This window comes from Platalea leucorodia (genome assembly GCF_965183815.1).
Source record: "Platalea leucorodia genome assembly, chromosome: 2".
Classification (NCBI taxonomy): Eukaryota; Metazoa; Chordata; class Aves; order Pelecaniformes; family Threskiornithidae; genus Platalea; species Platalea leucorodia.
The window spans coordinates 22,440,558-22,467,884 of NC_138824.1; the positions used below are offsets into that span (position 1 = coordinate 22,440,558).

The 27,327-nt window shown below is 41.7% G+C and overlaps 1 protein-coding gene across 1 annotated transcript; it reads right to left on the reverse strand.

Moving 5' to 3' along the window:
* Positions 1-1,805: 1,805 nt before the first annotated feature.
* GPR12 (G protein-coupled receptor 12) lies at positions 1,806-2,825 on the reverse strand (the record flags this gene model as incomplete). Its single annotated transcript, XM_082305007.1, has 1 exon — positions 1,806-2,825. Exon 1 carries the CDS (start codon positions 2,808-2,810, stop codon positions 1,806-1,808), a length of 1,005 nt encoding a protein of 334 aa, XP_082161133.1. The 5' UTR covers positions 2,811-2,825.
* Positions 2,826-27,327: the final 24,502 nt, after the last annotated feature.

The window sequence follows — 27,327 nt, forward strand, 5'->3', positions numbered from 1 at the left end:
AATGGAATTTGAACCTAGCATTGCAACTAAAATTAATTATTGCTCATAAAAATCTCTACAGAGCCTTGTTTACAGACAATTCATTCACATTTGAGATTCAGCTTTGTGTATAGCATATGATTCTTAACGTCACAGAAACTTTGCCACAAAAAGCTACAGCCATCCAAACGTCCATGTGAAAAGGACAGATTCCATTTGGAAAAATCCAGACCAGCAACACAGTTGTCTCTACTATCTATACGATACAGGTATATTTTTTCATTGAACCGTAAATATTGCTATTTTTACACTTGAGTTTGTTGGGTTTTTTTAAACTGTAATGGAAGATACTGAAGCAACAATACAGTATGCTGACTTTGACATTCAAGGGAATACACCCTCCTCCTGATGCCAGGGCGTTACCACGTTGAGCTCCCACTAACACCAATGGAAGCGGTGCTACAAACTCCCGTGCGCTGACGTTAGGATACACCTTAAGTTTCACAAAGACATCTGCCAGGAAGATTTTCTCCCTGACAATCAAGTCTTCAAGTTAGAAAACAAATGTTTTACTTCTAGTGCATTCTAATGTGGCTTCAGTAAAAGGCCAGAAGCGGTTTGAAATGTAACCATTCACGAGAGGAAGCTCTGCTTTTTAGACCAGAACTATCATCCTATAACGAACTGACATGTGTACAGTGCAAAGAATCACAATCTGCAATGGCTGAAACTGCCAGAAAAGGAGGAAATATTGTTTCATGTTGCAGTTCTCGTTGCATACAATTATGAACCAGATATGCTCTGAGAATTTATAAGCTTTAGTATTTTAAATTATACAGCAGAGCAATGAAAACAAGTGGCAATAGTTTTGACTTGATAACAAACTTAAGGGGAACCATTTCACATAGATGCTAAATATGTGTTGCAAGCAACTTGTAGGTTATTTTATTAGGTATTTTCTTATACGCTTCTGAAAAGATAAACTTGTCTGAGAAACTTAGTGTTGCATCTATTACAAACGCATAGCCGAAAGAGGCCATATTGTTTCATCAATTTTGAAGATCCCCCCTGAATTCCTTTTAAAATTAATAGTATAATGAGCTCTGACGTCCCATATCTAAGAGAAACCATATGGCTGACTTTTGAAAAGGAAGGCAAAGCATATCTTCTGTTTTAACATCCAGCCAGAACCCAGGAGGGAACAGGTAACCCTTTAAAACAATTATCAAGCTGAGATGCAAAATAAAAAGCTATACAAGTACTTCCTCACTTAGAGCAAATTTGTTGCACTGAGATTATTACAATAAATACCATAGATATCAGTATGATTGGCCATTATTTTGAAGAGTATTCTGATGATATACAAATGGGGTAGCAGGACTTGGATTTTGTTTTCTTTTCTTTTTCTGTTTTAGAAAGAATTAAAGAGGGGAAAAAAATCCTGACAACAGACTGTAACATGCAATATGACTAAACTCAATCACATAAACAATTTCAAAGGAGGTATGCTGTTTCAATCTAATTTTAATTAGCAAACTTAATGTAAAATTATGGCAAACATGGCAAAGTCTGGGTAATATAACAAAAAGGCCCTGAGCAACATTATAAATCTGTAAGAATACTGATTATTTTGATTTTGGAAATCTCCCTCAAACCACTCAATTCATTTTGGTCACTGGGGTTTTCTGTTTACAAAAAGGTCAGTGCGTCCTGTGGTTTTTATATGAACCCATCACACACCATTTAATGAATGCATCTAAACCAAAGACAGCATCGCAAGAATGTCTGGAAAGTAACATGTTAAGGAGCGTCCTTCTAGCTGCCAATCAGACATCACTGGGTGATCTTGCTCTCTGAGACAGGTTAGAAGGAATACAGCCACAACAGACGAGCCAAAGTGCTTTCTGTATCTCCTGGTTTCTAAAAGCGTATATTACAGGATTGATGATGGAATTGTAGGTAGCTGGCAGGAGGGTGGCATAGGTGTATATGGAAGGATAGGTGTAATCTGCTATTAAAGAATAGAGCGTAAAAGGCATCCAGCAAGCAGCGAAAGTCCCCAAAATAATGGCCAAAGTAGACACTCCTTTTCGGGTGGTCACATAGTGGGAAGTGGCCAGGAAATGGTGTTGCAAGGCAATCTGATGGGCATGGCGCATCACGATTTTACAGATTTGAATGTAGAGCTGCAGCATGAGGGCAAACATAAGCAAGAAAGAGACCGAAAGGACAGCTGCATTATTTTTAGTGAGTGGTCTGATAACACTGCAGGTGGATTCATCTCTGAGGCAGTTCCAGCCCATTACAGGCAGCAGTCCAATACAGATAGATGCTCCCCAGAGCAATATAAGCATGACATAGGTAAAAGTGACAGTCCTCTCTGAATTGTAAGTCAAAGCGTAATACAGGGAGAGGTAACGATCAACAGTAATAGCCAGCAAGCTGCCGACAGATGCTGAGAAAGAGGCAACAATCAGTCCAATCGTAACCAGTTTCGTAGCTTCTGATTGCAGAAGGTATGCAAAAACGAAATTGATGATCAATCCAATGCCCGCTAAGAGATCTGCCAGTGCGAGGCTGCCTATCAGGAGGAACATGGGGGCGCGAAGACTGGGATTATGGAAAATGATAAGAACCACAATGGCATTTTCACAGGAGATAAGGGTCCCTGAAGTACACAAGACAATGTCCCAGGGGTTTACCAAAAGCTCTGGCTCTGGGTCTACGACAGGAACCAGGGAGGAGCCTGCGGCTGAGGCATTCTCGGTAGAGCTGGCTTCTACATGATCCTGAGGCAGCCAGCTCAAATTAACCTTCAGATCTTCATTCATTTTAACCCCTGTCTTCTTCAACGGAAAGACATTTTTTTTAATGTTCAGACACAGCACTGGATACAGCACCCCCAGAGCATGCAACGCCCTAGACGGCAAGACCAATCTCATGTGCAGGCAGGCACTTGTTACATAAATGTGACAATAAAAAAAAATAAATAAAAACAGAGGGGGAAAAAATATTTAAAACTGCCCGAGGGACCGACACACGGAGGCTGAGTGATCCTAACGGTAATTCCCTTCACCTGTATAGGGATGAAGGCACAGGCACGGGAGGGAGCCCATAAAACAGCTAACACCGCCCTCCCCGCCAAGGGCTGCCGTTTGGGGTGGGGGCCGGCTGTGGGGCGATGTAAACCCCGTTATTCAGCAGCCACGATTTCACAGTGGGATTATTTTTGGTCACGAAGGGAGCGGCCAGGATGGGGGGGGGGGATATCCTTCACCAGCTCCCTGTGAGGAAACCTCGGCTGGGGCGGGGGAATATCCTCTGAGAACTTACAAACTCGACGCGGGCACCACCACACACACACACACACCCCCCACGCAACCCCGGCGGCGGTCACCTGGGCTTTCCCCCGGCGGGTCGGAGGAAGGACGGAAGGAGGAGAAGGCAGAGAAGGTTTATCGCCGCGGTCCCTTCAAGGCGGCAGCGGGACCGGCCGCCCTCACGGCGCAGGGCAGGTGCGCGCCCCCTGCGCGCGCGCGCAGGGTGTGTGCGTGCGGGGGGGGGGGGGTGGGTGCTCGGGCGCGCGCGCCTGCGCAGGTGCCTCCCGGCGCGCGCGCGCGCGTGGCGGGGGGGGGGGGGAGAGGGGCGGGGAGGAGCGGGGGGGGGCGGACGCCCCCCCCGCTCCTCCCCGCCCCTCTCCCCCCCCCCCCCCCCCGCCCCTGAGGTACCGCCGTTCCCGCCCTGAGGCGATCGTTCCTCTCGCCCCATCGAAGCGGCTTTCCGCGGGTTTGCGGTGCTGAAAGGGGGTGATTTTTTGGGGGGGGGGTGGTGGGGTGGTGTTGGGGGAAGGGTCCGGAGATAAGCGGGTGTGGGTGATAACGGCGTAAATTAAAGCGTTCAGCTCCGCTTTGCGTTCCTGCCTCTTTCTGCTGGGTGTTAGCAGCTGTGCGCCTCAGTGGGGAGCAAGTCTGGGAGGGTCACGGAGTAAAAGCGTTTGAATGCTGTGATATTGCGCCCAGCGAGCCCCTCGCTGGTCTTACAGTGGTCAGCTGGCCTTTCCATCTCACCAGAACCTCCTAAAAATGAGATAAGTCAAAATTACCTGTGCTGTGAGGGTGGTCGAGCGCTGGCGTGGGTTGCCCAGAGAGGTTGTGTGGTCTCCACCCCTGGAGACACTGAAACCCTGATGACATGGTGCTGACCTGCCCTAACTGACCCTGCTTTCAGCAGCGGGGCTGGACCAGATCATCTCCAGAGGTGCCTTAATGCCTCAACTATTCTGTGATTCTGTGGAGCATAACCATACGAAAAAGAAAATATAGTATAATAGATTTAAAGGAGCAATGCAGAGTGTCAGGTCTAGAGCAGGTAGCACCTGACCGCCTGCAGAGAGCCCGCTGGGGAAGCCCGGGCGTAGGGACGCCTGCCGTCTTCTGTGGGTGACACGAGGGACACGTGGCCAGGTTTGCAAAGCCGTTACGTCTTGGGTAGTGCAGGCAGGGCAGTGGGACTTCTACTGAGTTAGAAACTGAACTGGCATAGAAGGAACTGGGTCAGAGGAACCACACCAAACAGCTTTAGACACCAGGTGTAGATGTTTGTGCGCAGAAGATGATAGTCTCTTAAGGTCCCCTATATTGTCAGCAGAGAGAAGCGTCTCCTTCAGGACATGCCAAAATAGTGGGATGAGCTGGTCTTTAGAAGAGCCTGGGGCAATTTTAAGAAAACATGCTTTGTCCTTATTTACACCACTATATACCTAAAGCACTTTGGAAAATCTGGCCCTGGGGGACGACTGGAATCTGGAGGGACAACTTCCTTCTCCCTTGTTGAGTAATGCGCTCGGCAAGCACGCGTGGTGCCATCCTCTATTCAGGTCTACCTCAGTCATTGTGCTAAGCCTTGTGAAACTTTATTGGATGATTCAACATGATTCATTCATATTTCTGGTGACCCTCCTGCTTTATAACAAGGATTAAAAATGGATATCACCTTGCTGACCATCATCATCTTCCTGATTTATCCACTGATTTCTTATGTGACAGGGTAACAAATACTTTCCTGTGATCTAGACTGAGTGTGGTGTGTTTCAGCATCTGTCACTCTTGTATTTAGAACAGTTACATTAAAAAATGCAAAAGCTTTTACAACATTTGTTTCACAAATGGAGAAGACCAGCATTTCAATTAAATATTTTAATTTAGGACTTTGGAGAGCCGTGTTTATTCACTTAGTTAATTTGTGAATGATTTCCATTCCAATTACAGCACATTATAAACAAGCTAATGTTTGTATCCTGTATTGCCAGTTTGTCACTATTAGTGAGATGGTGGACTGTCTCGGTCATTAGGGCAGATGGCATTGGCATGGATTTCACCCTGTAGCATTACAGAACAGTTGTAATTTAGAGGAAAATCTCTTTTTAGGCATTGTGAAGATTAACAGATGCAAAAATTAGTGACGGGTCATAGTTAAAGAGCTCTTGTGTCACTGTCTTACTGCTGATCTCTGTCTCTCTCTCGTGAGCATGCTGATACAGATGATGTTTGCTGACCCTCAGGCGAGCACAGAACAGCCCGGCGCTGCTGGAACAGGAAGCAGAGGTCGGGCTGTGCCGGCTTTGGACCCAAGCTAGGATCCCCGTCTGACGCTGTGACTGCCATGGTGATGTACAAAGATAGTCTGGCCTGTCTCAGGTAACACAATATGACTTTGCGTAATATTGGTGTATCCTGAGGCATCGGCTGTGAAGTCTAGTGTTGTAACCTATTGCAGGGCATAGTTTGGAAGTTACTCTTCAGGCAGTCACTGGAAGGCAGCTCTGGATGAGTTCAGGCATGTGCACTTCTTCCCCTCAGGTGGCTGTGACTGACAAACATGGGGACTGCTCCTCCGGGGCCATGCCACAGCTATGTCCCGAGTGTCAAGTCCCCTTCCAGGACGCTGTGTGCCATGGATGGGAAGCCTGTTCATACAGCCGGGAGATGAAAAGAGAGACTTCCTGGTCTGAACAGTAGGAGCATCAGGCTTTGGGATGCATCCTGATTTACCCAGTGAGTAAGCATAGAGCTGTCCATAGAAACCAAACATCCCCATTCAGAGGAAAAAATGATCCTTAAGTAACACGTTGACATATTCTTCACCTGGGGCCTTACCATCTAGCAGGCCTTACTTCAGAAAATCCAACAGGGCCCCATGCCTCTCTCATTCCTTCCTAAGCACCCTCTCTTAATCCCTTTTTATAGGCTCCTAGGCTTTAATCCGTATAACCAAAACCACCCTGAAGGAGCACCAAGTCAAGTGACAGTCCTCAGTACACTCCTACCTGGAGTTATTTTTCCTTTGGATTTTTCCCCATACGTAGTCTCATAGTAACTTAAATAAAAATATTAAGGAAGTTCATATTCTAGTAACAACTCTTGCAGATAGTAATGGTTAGCTGTATAAAGGAAGAGTGAAGAACCCAAATATATGACAGCAGCCTGTGTGCATTTTAGAAATGGCTTTTGTTAGAATTTTCTTTCAGGAGATTTAAAATCTTCTTTAAATATCCACAGTGGTATTAAATATGAATTTTAAATTTCAGGAAAATATTAAACACTTTGAAAGATGAACTTATTAAGCATAAAATTTGTTGAAAAACAAATATCTGGTAAAGCAGCAAAGTAACATATAGATAGAATTCTACATGCAAATGTATAAAGAGTTATTATAATATTTTTTCTGTCACGCTGAGACGGTTATACGTAGTGATAAAGTACTTGCAGCGCAGTTTCCTTGTTACTGAACTTTTCTCGATAATTTCTCTATCTCTGAGCATTAAATGTTTTAGATAGCAATAAAAATATGGGTAAGTTTTACTTTCAAATGTGCATCCGTCTTCTCTATGAATGCTCTCTGCCTAGCTTGGGCCTGCCTTTAATTACTTCAAGGATTCCCTCCTGCAAAGTGAGAAGTGACTTGAGGTTCTGTAAATGTGTTTGTCACTTCTTTTTAATTCCTTCCTCTTTGCCAGTATTTTTTTATTTTGACAGGAAGCTAGCTTCATGTTGATTTAATCTTCAGTGTTACGTGAGTGTCATTTAGACACTCAGACCGTGTAATGAGCCAAACTCTGCCCATGCACAAAATTGTGCAGTTATTACTGACCTTTCAGAATCTTTGAACTGGAATACCCTGGGCACTGCACAGCCCATTTTACCTTTTTTTTTAATTTATTTTCTTTTTTTTCCTCCCATTGGTGAACCAAGTGTTAAAGTCTTCACTCATTTTTTCTCAATTGCTAGGCAAGCTGAAAACAATTAGGAGCATAACTAAAGTAAGGGTTATATAGAGAATGCTTTGGGTTTACTCCCTTATCCCAAATCAGTCCTTCATCCATTTCTGAAGGAAAGAAAGAAAATGGAGAATAAAAGAACAGTTGCCAATCTATATCACTTTAATAGAAAATAAGTCTTGTCACACAGACATGATGTTATTACAATGGGAAGATATATTTTGTTCTTCCACAGATGCAACAGATTTTTGAAAGGCACTTGTCTTATCATATGTCATTATAACACAAGTGCCAATTTTCACTAAAATACACGTGAAGGGGATTAATACCTGGTTTGCTACAACCTCTTAAAACACTACCTTCCAACAGAGCCTGTGCCAGGCTTGCAGGTATTCAATAACCCACAGGCCCACCGGCAAAGAACGGGTGTTACAAAGGTGAATGTAATGGTAAATGGAGAGGAAGGCAGGGCCCTGAGAAGGGAGGCTTTTGGTCATACAGCTTGTTCAGACAACTTGTTTTTTAATACATGCGGCTAAATGCATAACTGTATTTCTAAGACGAGATGATGTAGTCATACCTACATCATGGGGGACTGAGTGCTGGAAAGCATTGACCCTGCACAGCAAGTAGGTGGTTGTCTGTGAGGTCCCTGTGCAGAGCTGTAACAAAGAGGGCTGCTGTGATCTAAGGAGAGCCATGAACAGAAACAGGGACGTAATATTACTTCTGGACAGGGGACTGATGAGATCAGTATTTGAAAGCTGGATACAGTTCAGACCAACATGTTTTAAAAAGGTGCTGAGAAATGAGAGAGAATGCAGGAAAGAGTCACAGAAATTATATTGAAGACCTGAGAAAATGTGTCATAGTGAGGGATTTATGGAAGTTACTCTGTTCAGTTAGTCTAAAAGAAGATCAAGAGATGACTGGATTACAGCATACTTTCACCAGGGTTTTGCGTGGCTCTTGAATCTAACAGAAAGGGGTGTAATGTCTGGAAGCTGAGGTTAGAGAAGTTCAGATTCAAAATTAAGCTCAAACATTTAATAGCAAGATAATTAAGCCCTGGAACAACACATCCAGGGCAAGTAATGGTTCCATTTCCTCCTAATGCCTTTTTGGAAGATGCTCTTATCAAATACAAGTTCTACATGGGCACAAGCCAGAATAAAAACCTTACCCAAAGGTAGTAGCAATTGAATTCTTTCCTTTTTGCACGTTATTATAGCAAGGAAATTTTTCTTATAGCAAGGAAATTTTTCTTACAACTCACACTTCTCTTCAGGTAAAAGAACATGATCCTCTGATGGTCTTAGATGTTTGAAAACAACACCTTTTCCTTTGGGTGCCAAATGCTCTCAGTAGCCAAGGCTGCTCTGAGGAGTTGTCCTCTGTGAGTGGGCTCCTTTCATTCCTGTCTGATAAATGGCTCAGTATTCAGGGTCTTCAAAATTGTCTGTCTTAGGGAGATGTTTCCTTGCGTATAAATCTCATGCTTTTTTTTGGTAGCTACTGTGTCTCTTTCCTGCTTCCTTTAACAAAGCATAGTGATTTTCTTTTACTTCTTCTGCATGTGTACTTTAAATAACTGTTTTCTCTTCTTTTTTAGGGTGATCTATCATGGCTGGATTATTCTGGAACTGAGGACAGTGCACTTTGTTTCTACTTTTGTGCGGCTTTTGGCTATTTTTGATTACATCTATAAAAAGTGCTTTCGTGCCCTTCTTCATTTACTAATTGGGAATAAAGCATGAGATGAATGTGAGAGGCACTGAGCTTCTTTGGGCCACCACAAAGTACTTGAAGTTCTTCAAAAGACCACAGAGGACATCGGCGGTGTGCTCACTTCTCAGGGTTCTTAGAACAGAAAACAAGACAAGCATAATAAAAATACCTAAAGGTGTGTGTTATCCTGGGAAAAGTTTGTACTACAAACCATTATATTGACCATGCTTAAGTGGAAAGGCTGGCTTGCAGCTATATTTGGTTGCTCTGCTTGCCTGCAAAGTAATACCCCACAGTTGAAAATGGTTTGAGGCACGTTGATAATTCTAGTTATTTTAAATGAGATAATGGGCATCATGGCTCTTAAAAGCACGAGGAGTATTTCTGAGAACGTTTCTGAAAAGTGCGTTCAGTTATATAATAAATGAGACAACCAACTTCTGACAGAAGGGCAAGTGACCATATTGCTGCAACATATAAGTGATTTAAATGTTCACGCTTGCACCTTGGTGGAAATTGTGGTAGCAATGCTTAAATATATGTTATTGCATTTGAATGTAGGAACTGGCAACTGTCGTAGGCAATGCTGTCATGGTGTCTTAACAAACTGTATAACCCCTGTGGTGATCAGGCTGCAAAAGAAAGAAATGGGAGCTACACACATTTATGATCTGAGCGTGATACCCCTGAAACTGTTTGTAAGCTCACAAATGTAATTAAAAAAATTATCCAAATGAAAAGTATTGCAGTGCATGACATGGGAAACGTTAGCTGTGTGAGGAGGCTGGATGGAGGGATTGTCCAACAAGATGCGCTCTTCATGCAGAAACATTAGCTTTATTGCCTGATGACTGCTTTGTATTACATGTGATGGCCAGTGCAGGGGCTTTAACTGTGAGCTTGGTTGGTGGCAGAACACATTGAACGGAAGAGTTTGACTTCCTCTTTTGTAGCAAAGAGGAAAGAGTATCTTTCCTCTTAGAAATTCTTCACGGATCCAACATGACTTTCACAGAATTATCACAGGTATGAAAGTGATTCTCCACTTTAATCCATATAATCAAATAAAAGTTAGAATTTATTCTGGGACAAATCCACTGGAAAGAAAAAGTTTGCAGTTACGCTCTGAGATACACTGTGAATGACAGCACCTTTCAGAATTGCTTATTTTCTAATACCAGTGTCCAAGATCTGGGGACTCCAAGTGCATAATAATGCCAAGTACAATTTAGCACAGGTCAGCTTTATTAACTATGGTCATAGTTAATGATGTGGGGAAGTGGGGAGTTGGAATCACTGTTAGCTTTTACTTGAAAGGAATGTTCTTTTAGTTAGGACAAACTTCTTAGCTAGACCTTTCAATTCTTAAATATTAATAATTTTGCCACCACACCAGCAATGGGTGCCATATATGACTGTGTTTATAAGCAGCAGTAGCAGAACTGCTTTTAAGTTTTCTGTCAAGACATCACAACAAAGACAAGTTAAAATTTGTGCTTTATTTCACCCAGTCATCGTGAAAAGAAGGAAATATATATACACATGTATGTATTCGTTAGGGACTGCATGAGTGAAGGAAAGAATTTTGGACAGGAGCAGAAGCTTTTCAGCCCACTTTATTAAAAGCACATTTAGCAATGATATAAAACGGCTGTAGATTGACACTGCTAGTCTCCCCTCCTTACTTGACTTTCCCAGTTACTTCATGTCTTGGTCCCTGGTCACCATCCTACCTATTTTTCAGAGATTATTCTCCAACTCAGACCTGTTTGTCTCCTTGCATTCAGGCTCAGTCTATGCCCTTTAGAGTATGATATTGCCTTTCTTGACCACCTGCATGGTGATAGCTTTTGCCTAGTCCCTCATCACTGAAGCACAATTCTATCCAAGCTCACAAACTACAGCCTTCTCCAGCTGGTGTCCATCCACAACGCTGCTTGCAGAAATCACTTTCCTAGAACCGTGCTTGACCAATTTAATCCTCTCTTAACAACCCTCCACTGACTCTTATCTCTCAAACTTCAAATATGAGAGGCTCATTTTCTCTTCCAAAACCTTTCAGGAAATGTTTCATTTAGTATTGAGAAGTGTCCATCGCCTCTGATGAGCTTCTGGAGCCACCCTCCACTACCTCTTGATTACATATAGTCTCCTGTGCTCACTTTGGCACTTGGCAGGTGCCTCCCTTAAAACATCTATGCCACCACCTCATCATCCCCTTTCAAATGACTTGTTAATGTTGTTGGCTGATTTATTTAAATGTGAGAATTATTAGATGAAGTCTTACAGAGGTCGGACTTGTTGATCCAAAGATACCTTTTGGTCCTAAATGCTATGAATCTCAGATTTCTGAGTTTTATTTGGTGTTTGTGCTGTGAGTGCTATTTTTTTCCATGCCTGCCATGTAAGCAGCTGGATATACTTGTTATGTTTTACTTTGGTGTATCATGCTTCCAAAAGTGTTCTTATTTTCTATAAAACAGAGGTATTTAATGAGGCTTTTCTGTATTTTTTACATACTTAATGTGACATCTAATGAAATAACCTCTTGAGAATCCTCCTGCTCCTCTGACTGCTCTTTCTACCTAACTATCTAGGCAGCATCTTCACTTTGGCTAGTACAGACCAAATTAATACACAGACAAAACTGTTATCGATGGTGCTGTACATTAGACAGCAGAGCGCGATCCCAGTGACAAGTAATCGAACATCATCACATGGGCTTTTAACTTTTCGATTGCTTCCAGAATTCCCTTTCAAAGGCAAAGGTGCAGTAACAAGGAGAAGCTGTTTCCTATAGACTGATCTTATGTTCATTGCCACTCTTCTGTTAAACAAAAAGTAACAGAATAAAGTTACTATTGTACTTTTCATCGATGCTCTGACCATAACTTCCTCCTGTTTGAATCCCTAACTTAATTTCCCTTTCAAAATACTATGTTAACATCTTCCTAAAACCACAACTCTCAGCTCGACATTTTCTTTTGTCTTGTTTGCCTATTCATAACTTGTGCTTCTTCTGTGCTGTTGTCCTTTGTCTCAACAGCCCATGAGAGGTGAGAACCGTGATCATGCGACAGTAGTTTATCAAGTTATTGTTTGTTAGCTGAGATGCCCTAACTGCCCACATCCCTGTTCTTAGACCCAGTTAAGAAGTTATAAGTGACTTAATTTAGCTTACAATCAAAAAGAATTAAATGGCATCACCTTGCATTTTTCATGGTCCAAGACTGGTTGCATGGGCAACTGCACAGGCATTTGGTGACTTGTTAATGGTAATAATTTGTCAGAGAATCTAAGAGGTCAGAAACCTTGAAATCAGTCACAGACCAAACCCCGACTCAAAGCAGGTCCAGTTCTACAGCTGGTCATCCAGGCCATGTCCAGTTTGAATATTAGGGTCTAGAGAACAAGTCTTACAAGGAGCGGCTGAGGGAGCTGGGGTTGTTTAGCCTGGAGAAGAGGAGGCTGAGGGGAGACCTTATCGCTCTCTACAACTGCCTGAAAGGAGGGTGTAGCCAGGTGGGGGTCGGTCTCTTCTCCCAAGTAACAAGCGATAGGACGAGAGGAAATGGCCTCAAGCTGCGCCAGGGGAGGTTTAGTTTGGATATTAGGAAAAGCTTCTTCACCGAAAGGGCAGTCAGGCACTGGACCAGGCTGCCCAGGGAAGTGGTTGAGTCCCCATCCCTGGAGGTATTTAAAAGACGGGTAGATATGGTGCTCGAGGACATGGTTTAGTGGTGGACTTGGCAGTGATATGTCAACGGTTGGACTCAATGATCTTAAGGGTCTTTTCCAACCTTAATGATTCTATGATTCTATGATTCTATCTGCAGAGATGGAGATTCCACTGGCTCTCTGGGCAACAAATGTATGAACTGGAATTTCCCCAAAGTTAAATATTGAAAAAAACATAGTAAAAGTCAGTAAGAATTTGTAAGGGGTGATATTACATTGCTTTTTAACATGTTGAAGAAGTAAATGTTGCTAGGTTTCTTTTAGTGCTTGAAAATATTCTTTGTTATTGTTCCAAGTGGTAAAAAAATGTAAGACACTGCTAATAACTTTTTGGGGTTGAGAAGGAAATAACTTGGGTTTTGTTTAGAATCATGGAAAAGTCTTCACAGTAATACATTTAGCACAGGCCTAAGAATGCAGTGATTAGGGATGTATTCACAATGAAGTTTGCTTAGTGCATGTCATGTACATTAGAAGTAAAGACAGTAAAGTTTTGTCTGCCTAGTTACATATTTTTATGTGTTAAACATGATTGAAATTTTAATTTATACAAGGAAATGATTGGATATATTACTTGACATTCATTTTTCTTACAGTTAAAACAGTTACGGGCACATTTCTTAACAGTCATATGATTTGATTTTGGTTTACATGCCAATTTCTGCCCTCCTCTTTCAGACATTAACTTCGGCCTTCCTGCACTGTCAAAACACCCACTGATGTTTGCTGAAGAACTGCATACCCATGGAATACACTGCTGGGCTCAAGTATTTCAGAATAACTGTACTGTTAGTCATACTCCTAATGATTAACTTATGCTGAATTTCCATGTGATTGCAGCAATACCGAAACTTTAAGAGCTAGGTTTGTTGATGCATTTTCTTTTGGGATGCGCATCTCAAATACTAATAAACAATTTATTAAAAATTTTTCTAATTTACAGACAAATATTAATCAAATTATTGGACTTGGCATTTAAACTCTATGAGCTGCAGAGGTCTCTAGAGCAATTTCTGTTTCAGGAGGAGTAAGAAAGTGATTTTTAATATCTGTAGGGCTAACTATAGCCTATGATGAATCATAAACTAGATCACAGGCTTCTAATATTTTACTATCTGGACAGTGACCCAAAACAACCTCTTTCTGTGACCATAAAAGTAATTAATTTTCATGGCTCATTCATCCATATAAATATTTTCAGCTAAGATGACCAGTCTCTGTAATGAGAGTGATTTTGAGTTACAGATTTCGGAAGTTCACAGGGAACATATCTATTCACAAATCAATTATTTGTAACCAGTGTCAGTTCTTACCATGGTATTTATATGCACACATGCTAATTATATACTCACTCATATTTTTGGTTCAGTGATCATGCTTATAATTTGATTTTTTTATACTAGCAACAGTTCTCATTTAAATTTTAGAATTATTTAAATTGGTGATTTTAAATTATGTATATTAGGGTTGAAATTAAGGCTTGAAAATTACATGCTTATTAGCATATGTGGTCTAAAAATTAGTGCATGGTCATAACTTGGAGGAGTTGTTATAATGCTGGCGTTTCCCTAAATGTCAAATGCTTTATACATCTGACATTTAGAAACTGTGAAGGAAAGAGGAATGGTAAAATATGCATCCATAGAGCTGATAATTGAAAGCTGGCCTTAAAAAGTCAGGTCTATAGGGCTGCTATCCTGGTCATAGATGCAGGAGGTGTGTGATTAAGTATCTGAACCTGTGAAGATTTATAAGAGCAATCATTATTCACAGCAGTCATATGAATAAAAAATAGCACTAGAAAGAGGCATTCAGGATGAGGAGGAAAAGGGTGATGAGCGGAGCTGGTAGTTCATCATGATTTCATTTACAGGACTATAAATTTGTAGCCAGTCGATGTCACTTCTACATATTTGGGTTCAGTGTCTGACTGGTATTTAATTATCCCACAGTTCCGGTAGGGATGATACAGCGACGGTGTAAACAACGCAACTGTACAGCTGCTGTACACACGTACACCTGTACATGCTGTAGCTGAGAACACTGTGCTGCCTTGGCTTGCCCTAATGGAACCATACATACATGCCCAGTAAATATAGCCAGTGTTTCTATCACAATAAAGCATAGACAGAGTTCTTGCATACAGTGTGTATTTAGAGTCCTTCAGAGATCTCTGTCCCTTGCCTTTAAGAGGAATGAATATTCAAGGAATTCCTGAGATGAAACAGTTGCGAGAAAGATGCTTGATTATGATGAAGGTTCTATCCTTCAGTCTGATGGTTTGCGGTGTAATTTTATCTGCTCATTCTGTTAAAAATTGCTCACTGGGGAAATCACAACCACTAAAAGCATTTGGGGATTTCAAGACTGGTAGAAGGATTTTTCCCTCATTTTTCTCTCTCTGGCAGGAGTTGAAATATAGCACTCTTTCCCGGGGTTGAGAGGGAGGGGGGTGGGTGGGACAGAAGCCATCGGAAGTGGTTCTCCTGGGAGCCTTCCCTGGGGAAAGCACCGCTTCTGAATCTAGAGTAATGCTGTTCCTGTGCCTTTCTGTAAAATTAGCCCATACTGATAGCTTAACACTCTGTAACAAACTCATTCACAGCACGGAAGAATCTAGCCTTGCTTTTTGTATCTTTGTCACTTCATTTAGCTCCGTTTTTAGCAATCTTGCTACAAAGACTGCTATAACCTTTTAGGTTTCAGCTGATCCCAGGAGAACTGCTATACGTGCCAATACCCACCCCAGAAATGGCCTGAACAGAAGCTGTAGTAATCCTCTGTCCTCATTTATGGATGCAATGACTGGCACGTTTCTTCTTTCCGTCTTTTTCTTTCTAAACCTCTGCGGCACAGCGATGGTTTACAGCACATGAAACAGGACAGAAGATGGCTAAGTGGCCAGATGAAGAAGTACAATGCTGACCAAATGCAACATGGGAAGTTTCTGAATTCCTGTATGGTGGCTGTTGTATGAAAAAAGTAAACCTACCTTTGCTTAGGTCCTTGCAACTGTAACATTCCTGTAGCAGAAATGCTCCAGGCCATGAACTGTAGGAATTCTACCTTAAGTATTTATTCTTCTTAGATGTTTTTGAGTAATGCTATGGATATTCATTGTCAGCTTGAGATCAGCCTGTTTTTCCATTATTACCTTGTGTGCTAAGCAGGACAAGTTGTGAGTAGAGAAGCTGAGAAATTCTGAGCTGCAGACATGGGTTAGATCTGTATCCACCCTGCACAGTGAATCCAGTGGCAGGACCTTGAAGTTGTCATTGCCGCTACTTGTCATAGCACTCTTAAAATTCAGATAGGCATGTTGCAGAAGAATACATTTCTTGGGGGTTATAATCTTTGTAATGTTTTGTCTGAAGTCTTTTGGTATCAGAGAAGCTTTTGGGGAAATTCGAGATAAAATAGGTTGAGCAGAATTAGCTTCTCTTGATGTAGGCCAAGCCAGTCCTCAATGACATAGTGATGCAGCGTTGATCTACAACGGGTTTCAAAAATGGTTAGGCTGTTGTTTTGTCTGTTTGCTGAGTACACACAAGACAAGGAGTTCTGGATCCACCATCTGGCAAACATGAGGCACATATGCTTGTCTGAAAGGCACCCCAGTTATGATTGTAATTAGATGCTTGAAATGGGTGCTTGGAAATGTGACAAGTCTAGTAAGTGAGACAAGAAGATATAATAAGTGCATTATTAAGCAAAGAAGTGAGTTAGAGAGCACATGGTCATCCCCGAGAGTAGGTGGCTGATAATGAATAGGAAAATGTATGCTATGATGTAAAGAAGCAATGAATACATGTACAATAGGAGCTGGAATGCACAGTTTTTGGACCCAGGCTGCTGGACGGTTCCACCTCTCTGTCTGCATTTTGATTCCTAACTTGCCATGCTTTCTGAGTATTCTTCCTTAAGTGATGAATCTGGTCTTAAGTTTAGTCTTTGTTTCGGGATGAATTCAGATCTGTGGCTAGTGAAAGAGGAAAGTTCTGCACCACACAGTAGCTAGACAAGAGTTGGTAAGAGCCCTACTTAGAAAGAGCTGTAACAACCGGTAACTGACCCAGTATATTTATGCCTGGAATGTGTTTCCTAGATTTTTATTTTTCCGGTGTTTTTGTTTGGTTGTTTTTTTGCTAAGTGCATCCTTCTGGATATATATATGAAAGAACAGGAACATAATATAAATCATTGGTACTCTTGATAGAAATGGTTAAAACACACTTGCACCCAGTGGAAACAAGTGTTGTCCACTAAAGAGAAACCTCCGAGGACACACCCACTGACTTGTACTACTTATGAGATATGTATTATTTATTTGACCTAAATATTCTTGTACGGCTTCCAGTCTTGTAAAAACAAGCACAAGAGATTGTATGGTCAGTGTATTGACAAGCTTCCTGGAGCTACTCATCTAAACCATAGGACCACTCTGCTATTACTTTTTTTTTTTTTCTCTGTAGCTGCCGTGGTGTAGTTGTGTATCATCTGTTCCACAGGCTGGCTTCTCTGGTCTTTTTTTTTCAGTGCTTTGACATTTCATTGCCTGTGCAGTATGTAAACTATGGTTACCATAGTTAAGCAATGTTTGGAATATATTTATTTTAAAGCATTTTGGTTCCTCTTTAAATTAATAGATATATGAGCAGGCTAATTAGAAGTGAGTCAATCTGATTTGATTTCAGAATGAATACAAATGTTGAAAAACAGCCAGGTTTGGAAGAAAGAAAAGGAAAAGGAAAAGGAAAAGGAAAAGGAAAAGGAAAAGGAAAAGGAAAAGGAAAAGGAAAAGGAAAAGGAAAAGGAAAAGGAAAAGGAAAAGGAAAAGGAAAAGGAAAAGGAAAAGGAAAAGGAAAAGGAGAGGAAAGGAGAGGAAAGGAGAGGAAAGGAGAGGAAAGGAGAGGAAAGGAGAGGAAAGGAGAGGAAAGGAAAGGAAAGGAAAGGAAAGGAAAGGAAAGGAAAGGAAAGGAAAGGAAAGGAAAGGAAAGGAAAGGAAAGGAAAGGAAAGGAAAGGAAAGGAAAGGAAAGGAAGAGAAAAGAAGAAAAGAAAAGGAAAAAAAGAAAAGAAAAAAGAAAAGAGAAAAGAGAAAAGAAAGAAGAAAAGAAAATAATCTTCCTCACAGATTTCTCAGCTGTACCACAGCATACAAAAACAAGCCCAGCAGAAACCAGAACTTTATCTGAAATTCATGACTGATTACCTTGGATGTTGTCAAACCGTTGCAAAAGTGAAATAAATAAAATCACTCATTATGTTAAACCCAAAACACTTTGGCTGCAACTTGGTTTCCAAAATGTGGAATACATTTAATACTAGTTTGAATAGACCTATGGTTTGGCCACCCCATTTCTGTCTGTTCTAAACACCTGTTTTCATTTAGCTGTACAAGACAGACCAAAATTCTGCACTAGCTTTACACTCCAAACGACTCCACTGAAATCAGCGATAGCAGTTGATTTTGAACACAATCCACACTATCACACTTCATTTCTTCTGGAAAAAAAATATTATGGAAAAATTACAGTGTAACTAGCCAAACTGATGGGAATTTTATAAGATGACTGTAGCACACTTAAAACCCAACCGTGCTCTTGTGGCTTCATTCTCTCCTTTCTCTTTGGATGCAAGCTCACTTTCTCCTGCCCGTATGTTACTTGAAAGCTGCCACATTTCATGCAGAAGCTCCAGGAAAGATTTGTGATAGGGGAATATTTTAAAGAAATAGAAGCAAAATAAAGGAAAACAAGTAAAATTATGTTTAACAAATGAACCAGATGGTTCCTTAAATATGTGGTATTAGTTGATTGGTACATTTTAGTCCAAAAATCCAGGCTGGTTTTTGACCTTACTATTTCATTTTCTATTCTAGTGGATTCAAAAGAAAAACCAGCTGCATGATCCATCTCTACGTTTGATGACTTGCTGCATGCATTTTTGAAAAGTTTTTTGTAGTATACAACCTTGTCACTAGTTTTACTATTTTTATGTGTAGTAATTTTCTCATATGTCATTGTACTTATCAAGCACTTTCAAACAAGCTACTTTGGTCTGCATCTGTAATAGCTGTGGTATAGAATTAGTGATAGATTAAACTAATTTCATGATTTCCTTATTGCATCAAATCCATTGAAGGAGATTTTTAGCAAATGCTTATTTTATTGTGTTGTCCACTGTTTTGTGTTACTCAGTATCACAGAATCATAGAATCATAGAATCGTCAAGGTTGGAAAAGACCCTTAAGATCATCGCGTCCAACCGTCAACCTATCACTGCCAAGTCCATCTATACCATGTCCTCGAGCACCACATCTATCCATTCTTTAAATACCTCCAGGGATGGAGACTCAACCACTTCCCTGGGCAGCCTGGTCCAATGCTTGACCACCCTTTCGGTGAAGAAGTTTTTCCTAATATCCAACCTAAACTTCCCCTGGCGCAGCTTGAGGCCATTTCCTCTCATCCTATCACTCGTTACTTGGGAGAAGAGACCGACCCCCACCTGGCTACAACCTCCTTTCAGGTAGTTACAGAGAGCAATAAGGTCTCCCCTCAGCCTCCTCTTCTCCAGGCTAAACAATGCCAGCTCCCTCAGCCGCTCCTCCTAAGACTTGTGCTCCAGACCCTTCACCAACTTCGTTGCCCTCCTCTGGACACGCTCCAGCACCTCGATGTCCTTCTTGTAGTGAGGGGCCCAAAACTGAACACAGTAGTTAAGATGTGGGCTTGGCTTTTGAGAAATATAAGCTCAAAATCATGTTTTGCTGCATACTTTCTTTGTAATCTAAGTTCCCATGCGTGGGAACAAAGTTAGTGTCTTGTATTCTCCAGCCATCCAGTTTCTCTCTGTATCTAGTTTAGGGTTAGATAATCCCTGAGAGTAATTTCAATTCATGTATTTTAGGAGGGACCAGTCACCCTCTGAAGTGCTTGCTTCTCTTTCTCTTCGTGATGGAGGGAGCCCAGGTTACTGTTTTAGACAAAGTGACTTAAAGTCCAATGAGGTGAACCTCAGACCTCCAGTGTTTCAGCTCCTCCTCTCTAAGGTGGACACAGATTTTTACAGGCCTATTTAAAAAACAGAATGTAATTGTATATATTTTACCAAAACCTCTAAAGAAAGGACAGGCCCTTAAACTGTGTTACTGCACCTTAAAAAAATATTCAGCAACCCATCTTACATCCCAGTATGAGGGGCCACAGCAAAGAGGGATTTGAGACGTGCTAAATACGGTATGGAGGTTTTGCTCTGGATTGTGGACTTTGAAGGGCATCTGCGTTCTGGAGTGCCATTTCCAGCAGTGAATGTAGTGAAACACAGGCAGCTTGAATGCATCATGATGACCTCATGTCACCTTGCAACAAAGATAGGGAGCTGCATAATCAAAAATTGTGTTAAGCTGTGGGGAGGTACTTCAGAAAACTTTCCTAAGTTTATCTAATCTCTTTTTTTTTTTTTATAAGAGACTGCATGGAAGATGACTCAATGAAATGTCTGAGTATGAATCATCACAGCCAAGGAAAATAATGCATGAAGTGGCAAAACTGATGGCAACCTCACAAGTCTCTCTGGTGGGCTGTGTTGCTGTTCCATATAACTTTCTCTTTGTGTATGTGGGAGTGGGTCTGCGCTAGCGCTGGGCTGTCTGAAGCAGGCTGTTCCTCAAAACGAATAGTACGGGCTGTGTGTAGGGGGTGAATATTGGTGTAGTGCACTTCACGGGTGACTGCGCTCCTGCGTATGGTATGGCATTCCTGGTGCTATGTCACTTAGCATTATGTCACTCCTTGCTCTTTTTGTCTTATTGCAGCTCAACAACTGATAAGTTTAGGATTAATGTGCAGCAGTAGCTCCCCATGGAGCAGATATTTAAGGCCAGTATTTCAATATCAGAATCCCATAGGCACAAATTAAAACCAATCTCGCCTCACAAGATTTACATCTCTTTTTCTGATTAGCAAGAGCCAGACATTGTTTCCTGGAATGTCAGTATTGCTGCAGCTCAGTAATGGATGTGACATTAATTAAAGAAAGCAGAGGAGACAAAAGCATTCCTGTTGTAACTTTAGCAAAGCCGCAGGAAAATACGGATTTGACCCTAGTGTTGCATTTTGGATACCTGCGCAGAGTAATACTTGTGTCTCTGCCAGTAGTTTGTAGAGCAGGTTACTTCTCTTGTATGAACTTTCTTTTGTATTAGGCACCTATTGGCAATGTCAGAAGCATTTAGCTCCTTTTTCCATGGAACGAGCTATGTGACTCGGGGAAAACACATTTTATTTCATGTGCATTTTGTTAAGGAGCACTCTGCTCTTTTGTCTTTACAGTGAGAATGAAAGAAGTTCTGAAAAACTTAAGTTAGAGCCATAATTCATAAGAAAAGTAATGGAAATCTGTGATACAAACAGGATGGAATGAATGAGAAAGAAAGTATTAAAAGGCTGTATGCCCTCACTAATCAAAAGAAAATGGTCTGTACTGCAACATTTCATGAAGGGAGCATCTTATTTCTTTATAACTAGCTACAAAAAACTTTCTGAAACAACAAGGACTCTGAGAGAAGGCCCTGACCCACCTAGCTTCTCTTGTTCTCCGCCACGGACCTGAAGCTGTCAAGATGTAAAATGAACTTCAAAAAGTGCCAATAACTCTGTATGAAAAATGTAAACATGTATCACAACATTGCTGTAAGGGAAGTTTCACCCAGTCCTTGGAGTCTGGAAGCACTTTGTTTCATCCCCTCTCTTTATTCTGTTTCCAGCAGGTCCCCTGTGAAGTGCTGCCCTAGAAACCAAACCCAGCATTTTCTATTTTTAAGGTTGTTGGGATTCAGTGCCTTGGATGGGCATGTACAAGATGGGGAGATTAAATCTAGCAGTCATGGTTATTTTCCTGATTATGCAGCTTTTGTAGGATACATTTTTGAGCTGGTAAGGGAGTAAGCAATTGGGATATACTTGGCTGTGCCAACAGTCATTGCTGAGTGAAATGCTTGGATGGACACAGGTTCTAGGAAGCTGCTGTGTTTTCCTCAATAACCTTTTTCAACCCCTGTCCAAACAGGTTGCTTTAGAATTGAGGTCAAAGTTAAGAGAAATGTTACTTCCTCCATAAATTAAAGACTTCCAGACACAGGGAAGGAGAAATTCCTTCCTGCAAATGTAACGTGGAAGTATAAAAGAAAGAAAATACTAATGGCTTAAGCTCCATAAAAGGAGAGGGTTACAAATATTCTGCTTGCTTACTTGGCACCTTGGCCGTATGATGCACACTTGACTGGGAGAGATGGAGCAAAGGCAGGTGGTTCCCCAGTTACTTTATGCTGAGGTAAATACCTGTGTGGACGTATTTAAATATTTATCTGTGTAGGAATACCATCACGTGGCATGCAAGGGACACTCTTCTGCTCGCTAGAGAAGGAACCAAAACCTCCAGTCTTCACACACAATTCCCTTCCTGCCATCTTCAGCACACCCAAAGTGGGCACTGTCCCAGTCCAGCCCACTGCAGCTGCATGGGGTCCTGCTTGCAGCGAGCAGCTGCATGTGGGTTCAGTGCTATGTTCTCTGCAGAGAGATTACAGCATGAAATATTTTGTTCACTTCAACATTACTGTAGTGTTTTTCAGATTGTCTCCTGGCTGGTGTCATTACTGGTTGTCACAGCATGCTTATTACAGCATTGCAGGGAGCTGTCTTCACTACAGAGCAAAAGCAACCCTGTTTGTTGTTACATCCCAAGAGGTCAGTGCTTTACTGATCATCACAGGAAAGACATATTGCTATGCAAATAAAACCATTCAGCACTGTGTGTAATGGTAGAAATGGTTAATTGTGCCATGAATAAAAATCCCGAGTATATAAAAGGCTGGAGTAGCAGCTTTTGTTTCCTTTAGGTAAGTGAGTTCAGCTGATTCAGGTGAAAATTGTACTGGGCCAGGGCCCTGTGATTATCACCCTACTGCTAACTTCGTTAATACCTCAGTGCTGGCAGGTGTCATTTTGTGCTAGTTACTATACAAAGATGTAGCACAGAGCTACATATGAAGACAGTGGAAGGCACAACAGATGGAGTGGGGGGGGGAAACCCCAAACAGATGAGCCAGCAAACAGGTGGTGTGTGTGAGGAGGGAGGAGATGACAGTGCAGCAGGTTTTTATAAACCTGCTGATTAGCTGGGCACATACAGCTGTATACTGGATATGCTCAGCTAGGCTGCACAACAGAGCTCAGTCTCAAGGAATTTAAGGCCATAGTGGCTTGGTGAGGGAGAGCTTATGTCGCATGTGAAGGGCAGAATCTGCGAATGTACTGACAGGAGGGAGAATTCAGCTTTCAGGCAGATTATACTCTGGAAATTCTTGAGGTGTATTAGGGTAGCAGGAGGCAGGGAAGGTAACCTCTGGTTTAGGTGATCAGGGAGGTTACCCTCACTCACTATTGGCCTCTTTTGTTACTTGATGACACAGGTGACAGCTTTCAGTCTTTTTTTTTTTAATATTTGATTAATTCTATAGATATTATGTATGGATGTTTATTACATGGCTTGACTCTAACTTAGAGTTTCTTTTTTTCAGTCCTTTTTTTCCCTGTGGTTAGTGCTTATGTGGCTTTTCCTGGTAGCGTTGTGTTCTGGAGCAAAGTGCATCCATCTACTCTTAACTGAACAGCAGCCCACGAGACACAGTGTTATGTAGCAAAGGCAAAACGGGAAAAGTGAGGAGAACAAGGGGATTATGAATAAAATACATTAGGATCCTTCTCCTAGATCTAAGTCCTAAAATGAAGAAATGTTCCTCTTTTGTTCAGCCACGTAAATGAAAATTCCTGAGGGATAAGAAGCAAACAATTCCCATCATAAATGAACTGTGAATTATATTTGCAAATAACATTTTTAATTATGCTTGGCATATCTGAACCTCCTGCTGGTGAGAGCCTAATGCAAGAGCCCGTAAACCAGAAAACAACCAGTTCAATGTTCATCGAGTGTTTACTGTCTATTGTTTCCGATTCAATTGGTAGTTTGTTTAGCCATTCTCTAACAGTAAAAGGAAGAAGTGCGAATTTTGCTATTCATACTTTTAAATGTACAGATTTTAAGGATGAAGTTCTTGACACATTGCAGAATAACAGAAAGGAGACTGTCAGCAGTGTGACTGCTGCCCCACTCAGAGGCAGCAGTAACAAAATGCAGGAGCAAAGTCTGCAGCCCCAGATGTTTGAAACCATGACTCGCACATCTAAAACTCATGAGAATAGGCTGCATGATACAAGGTGGGTTTTTGTTTGTTTTATTTAGTAATAAATTGGGGTTGTCTTATTTGCCCTCTGTCTTTGAGCCATTAGGATTTACAGGAACATGCAGCCCACATTTGTGACTTATTTGCTGCATCTTCCACAAATAGCAGTGAAGCTGAAAGTGTGTCACTATCACTGTTTTCTATGGTAGATACATGACCAAGAATTCCGAGCACAAATACCGTTATTTTAAAGGTGATGAACTGAGGCAGAGAGATCAAGACCATCCTCCCCTTCCTTTTTCTTATTAGCTATAGTTATGACTATAGGCTGTGTGTTGCGGAGAGGACTGTCTTCATCTATATTGCACTGTGTATAATACAATGCCACTGGGATCTAAATAATAAACAATGATGATATACAAATTCAGATAACTAAGTGGCTGCCTTTGTTGCTTTGAGAATTTGAGATCTTCTCTTTAGCAGGGGAATAAGGCAGACATGTAAAAACTAAAGCTTTCTTTTTGAAAGGAAGCTTTGTAGCTTATGTTTGAAAGATCCTGTGATTATTAAGACCCCAAGAGGAATTAAATTGTGCATGGCTCAATTTGAAGAATTGCTGCTTTAGGCATCCAGAGTGCCAGTGCCAATTCCAGAAATTTTGTTGGTGTTAGGGGAAGGAAGGCAAACAAACAGAAAACTCCAACTTATATTGTGAGAAACCCAGGAGACAAAAAAAAAAAAAATAAAACAACCTAAATCTGAGAAATACAGAAGATCCGTGAGCTGCTATAGAAACAGCCTATTTAAAGTGATAACATTTTATAAATAATGCAGCAAATTCTGAAGTGTGTGTCTTTCCCCATCTATTGTCCCCATGGGGCTTCGCTTGGTTTAATCTCTGCTGTTGTATGTAGCCAATTTGAGTAAGACAGTGCTGGTGCTTCTGTTGAAATCTGTGTGACCTGCCAGCCAGCAAGGTCCAGCATTTTTAAGAAAGCAGGGTACAGTTTAATTTGTTAAAGACATGTCCAAATCACTTAAAACATTACAATGAAAAAAATCCAATGCTTTCATCCAAACAGCTAAAAAATAAATGCAAAATGCTGGACCTTGAGCTGGGTGTCATTCAGTGCAGGTTTGTTGAACTCTCATGCTGGTTACCAAGGTAAATACAGATGTAATGCATGTTTCTGTTTATGTCTGTTTTTATTTGGATGTGTCTATTTTCTTCCCCCTGGAGGAGTTCTCCTCTGACCCAAACATTTTCATAATGCAAGCAAATATCTGCAGTAGTTATTTTCTTGCTGAAACAATTTATTTCCTTATTACTGAAAGCATTAAATAGATATATATGGTGCACAGGCTCTGAATATATGGGAACTGTAACTAGGTAATACTGTAAGCTTTGAAATAAGCTGATTTGAAACACTGAGTAGTTGTAGAAAGCCTTTGGTGTAGAAACAGGTGCAGCAGTAAAATAATTTTGAACTTTAGACTTGAAGTTAATTCACAGTTTGTTCTCAGAGAAGATCCTTCACCGAAATTTCTTTTCAGTGTGCTCCTAAATTTCTTATTTTACTGTACCAGCCTTCAAAAAAAAAAAAAAAAGAGGACAAGCAGGGTTTGTTTCCCTTTCCCTCCCCAATATCTTCTACTGGGAGAGAGCTGAGGGTCCTGTTTGACATGACAGCTTTTTCTCTTGTATTGAGTCCTCAGAAATGCAATCACACCATCAGCCGTTATCTTCCAGCCTCTATGAACCTTCATTGTCCTCACTGCACTGAGAAGCATCTGCATAATTTTTCTCTCTATACCCCCCATCTTTTCCACCCCTCCCCAACCACTAAATCACAGCCAATGTTTCCTTCCCACTCCATGGGTGCTTCCCCAGGCCCTCTGCCAGCCGGCGACTGCCAGACCCACGTCAGCATACACGCTGCCAGGCTGTCCTTCAGACAGGAGGGAAGGGGGAAATTACAGAAACAAGCTTCCAGCCATCCACAGGCTGTGTCTACACAGGGCCTGTCAAATCAACCAGCGAAATACCGCGGGCCCAGGCAAGAGGAAAGCGGAAAAGAAATGACCTCCTATCAGCTGATGGACAGTCACTGTGTACATACGCTTAGTCTGTGGAAAAAGCAAATCACAGAGTCAAAAGTCTTTCCTTGCAGACGTTTAATAACATCGGTGCAGACAGCCATTGCAGGGTAGCTGACGCTCAGCAACTTGTCACCCCACAATGACTTGTCTGCGTGCCTGAGGCTTCTCATTTTTGGCCGTGTTGCTAAGGTACATCCAAGACTGTCAATGGCCAGGGTAGGACAGTGATTCTTGTAACCGAAAACATGTCCTGAAAACACAGTCTCTCAGAGAGCTGCAGTTAGAAACCTGCCACATAAATTCACTGGTTTCATCCCCCATTAATGAGCTGCGTGGGGAGCACACATGGGGTATCTGTCCTGGTACAGCAAACTGGGGACAAGGTAGGCAAGCTGGGACAGAAGCCATTTCAGGGCACGCTGTGCAAGGCAGCAGCTGTGCAGGGAAAGGGGGGATGCCCAGCCTCTAGGAGGGAGCAGGAACGAGGGAGCAATAAAGTGCCAGAGGCTCTGGGGCCATCCCTGCTGTTCAGTTCCCTTCATAGCTCCATGCAAGAGGACTGCGGGAGCAGCACCTTCACTAACTGAAAGGAATGGAGAATTTCTGGCAGTAAATTTTGAGTGAGATGTCTGATACGTGACTGGTGTGATACTGGTCTGTTTGGAGTCACCAGCCTGTGCTGAGCACAGCACACATGTAACTGTGTAACTTGCTGTATTTGTCTTTTTCACTCTGTGCACCATCAGTTTGGCCATGGATTAGTCTTTCCAATGCCAGACAAAAACTTCCTTAGAAGCAACAAAGTGACAAAACCCAAAAAAGTTTATAACCCTTTTTGTGTCTAGACCATGGATGCCCAAAACAATTGCTTGGGCAATTGACGTGCCAAAACAGGAACTTACGGCAGAACAGAAAACAGATGTGGGCAGGGGAGAAGGGAGTCTCCTGTAAATAGGATCTACTGTTACTAGAGAAGTTTCTATTCTGTATTGCTGATCTCTTTTTTGGGATTCACATATCATGGTTGTTCCCACCTCCAGCCCTCACTGCGTTTCCATCCTTCAGCCAAAGATTTCGGTCCTCCAAATTCTGTGGAAGGCTAAGAATGAATTGTAAGGTGAGCAAGTGAGCCCTTGGAATGGTTTTCTCAGTTTTCCTGCTTTTTGGGGTGTGCTCATGTCCTTCAATCTCAAACTCTAGTTTTTCACCTCAGATCATTTATGACAGTTTCGGTCTCTGTACGAAGCTTGAGGGGAACTG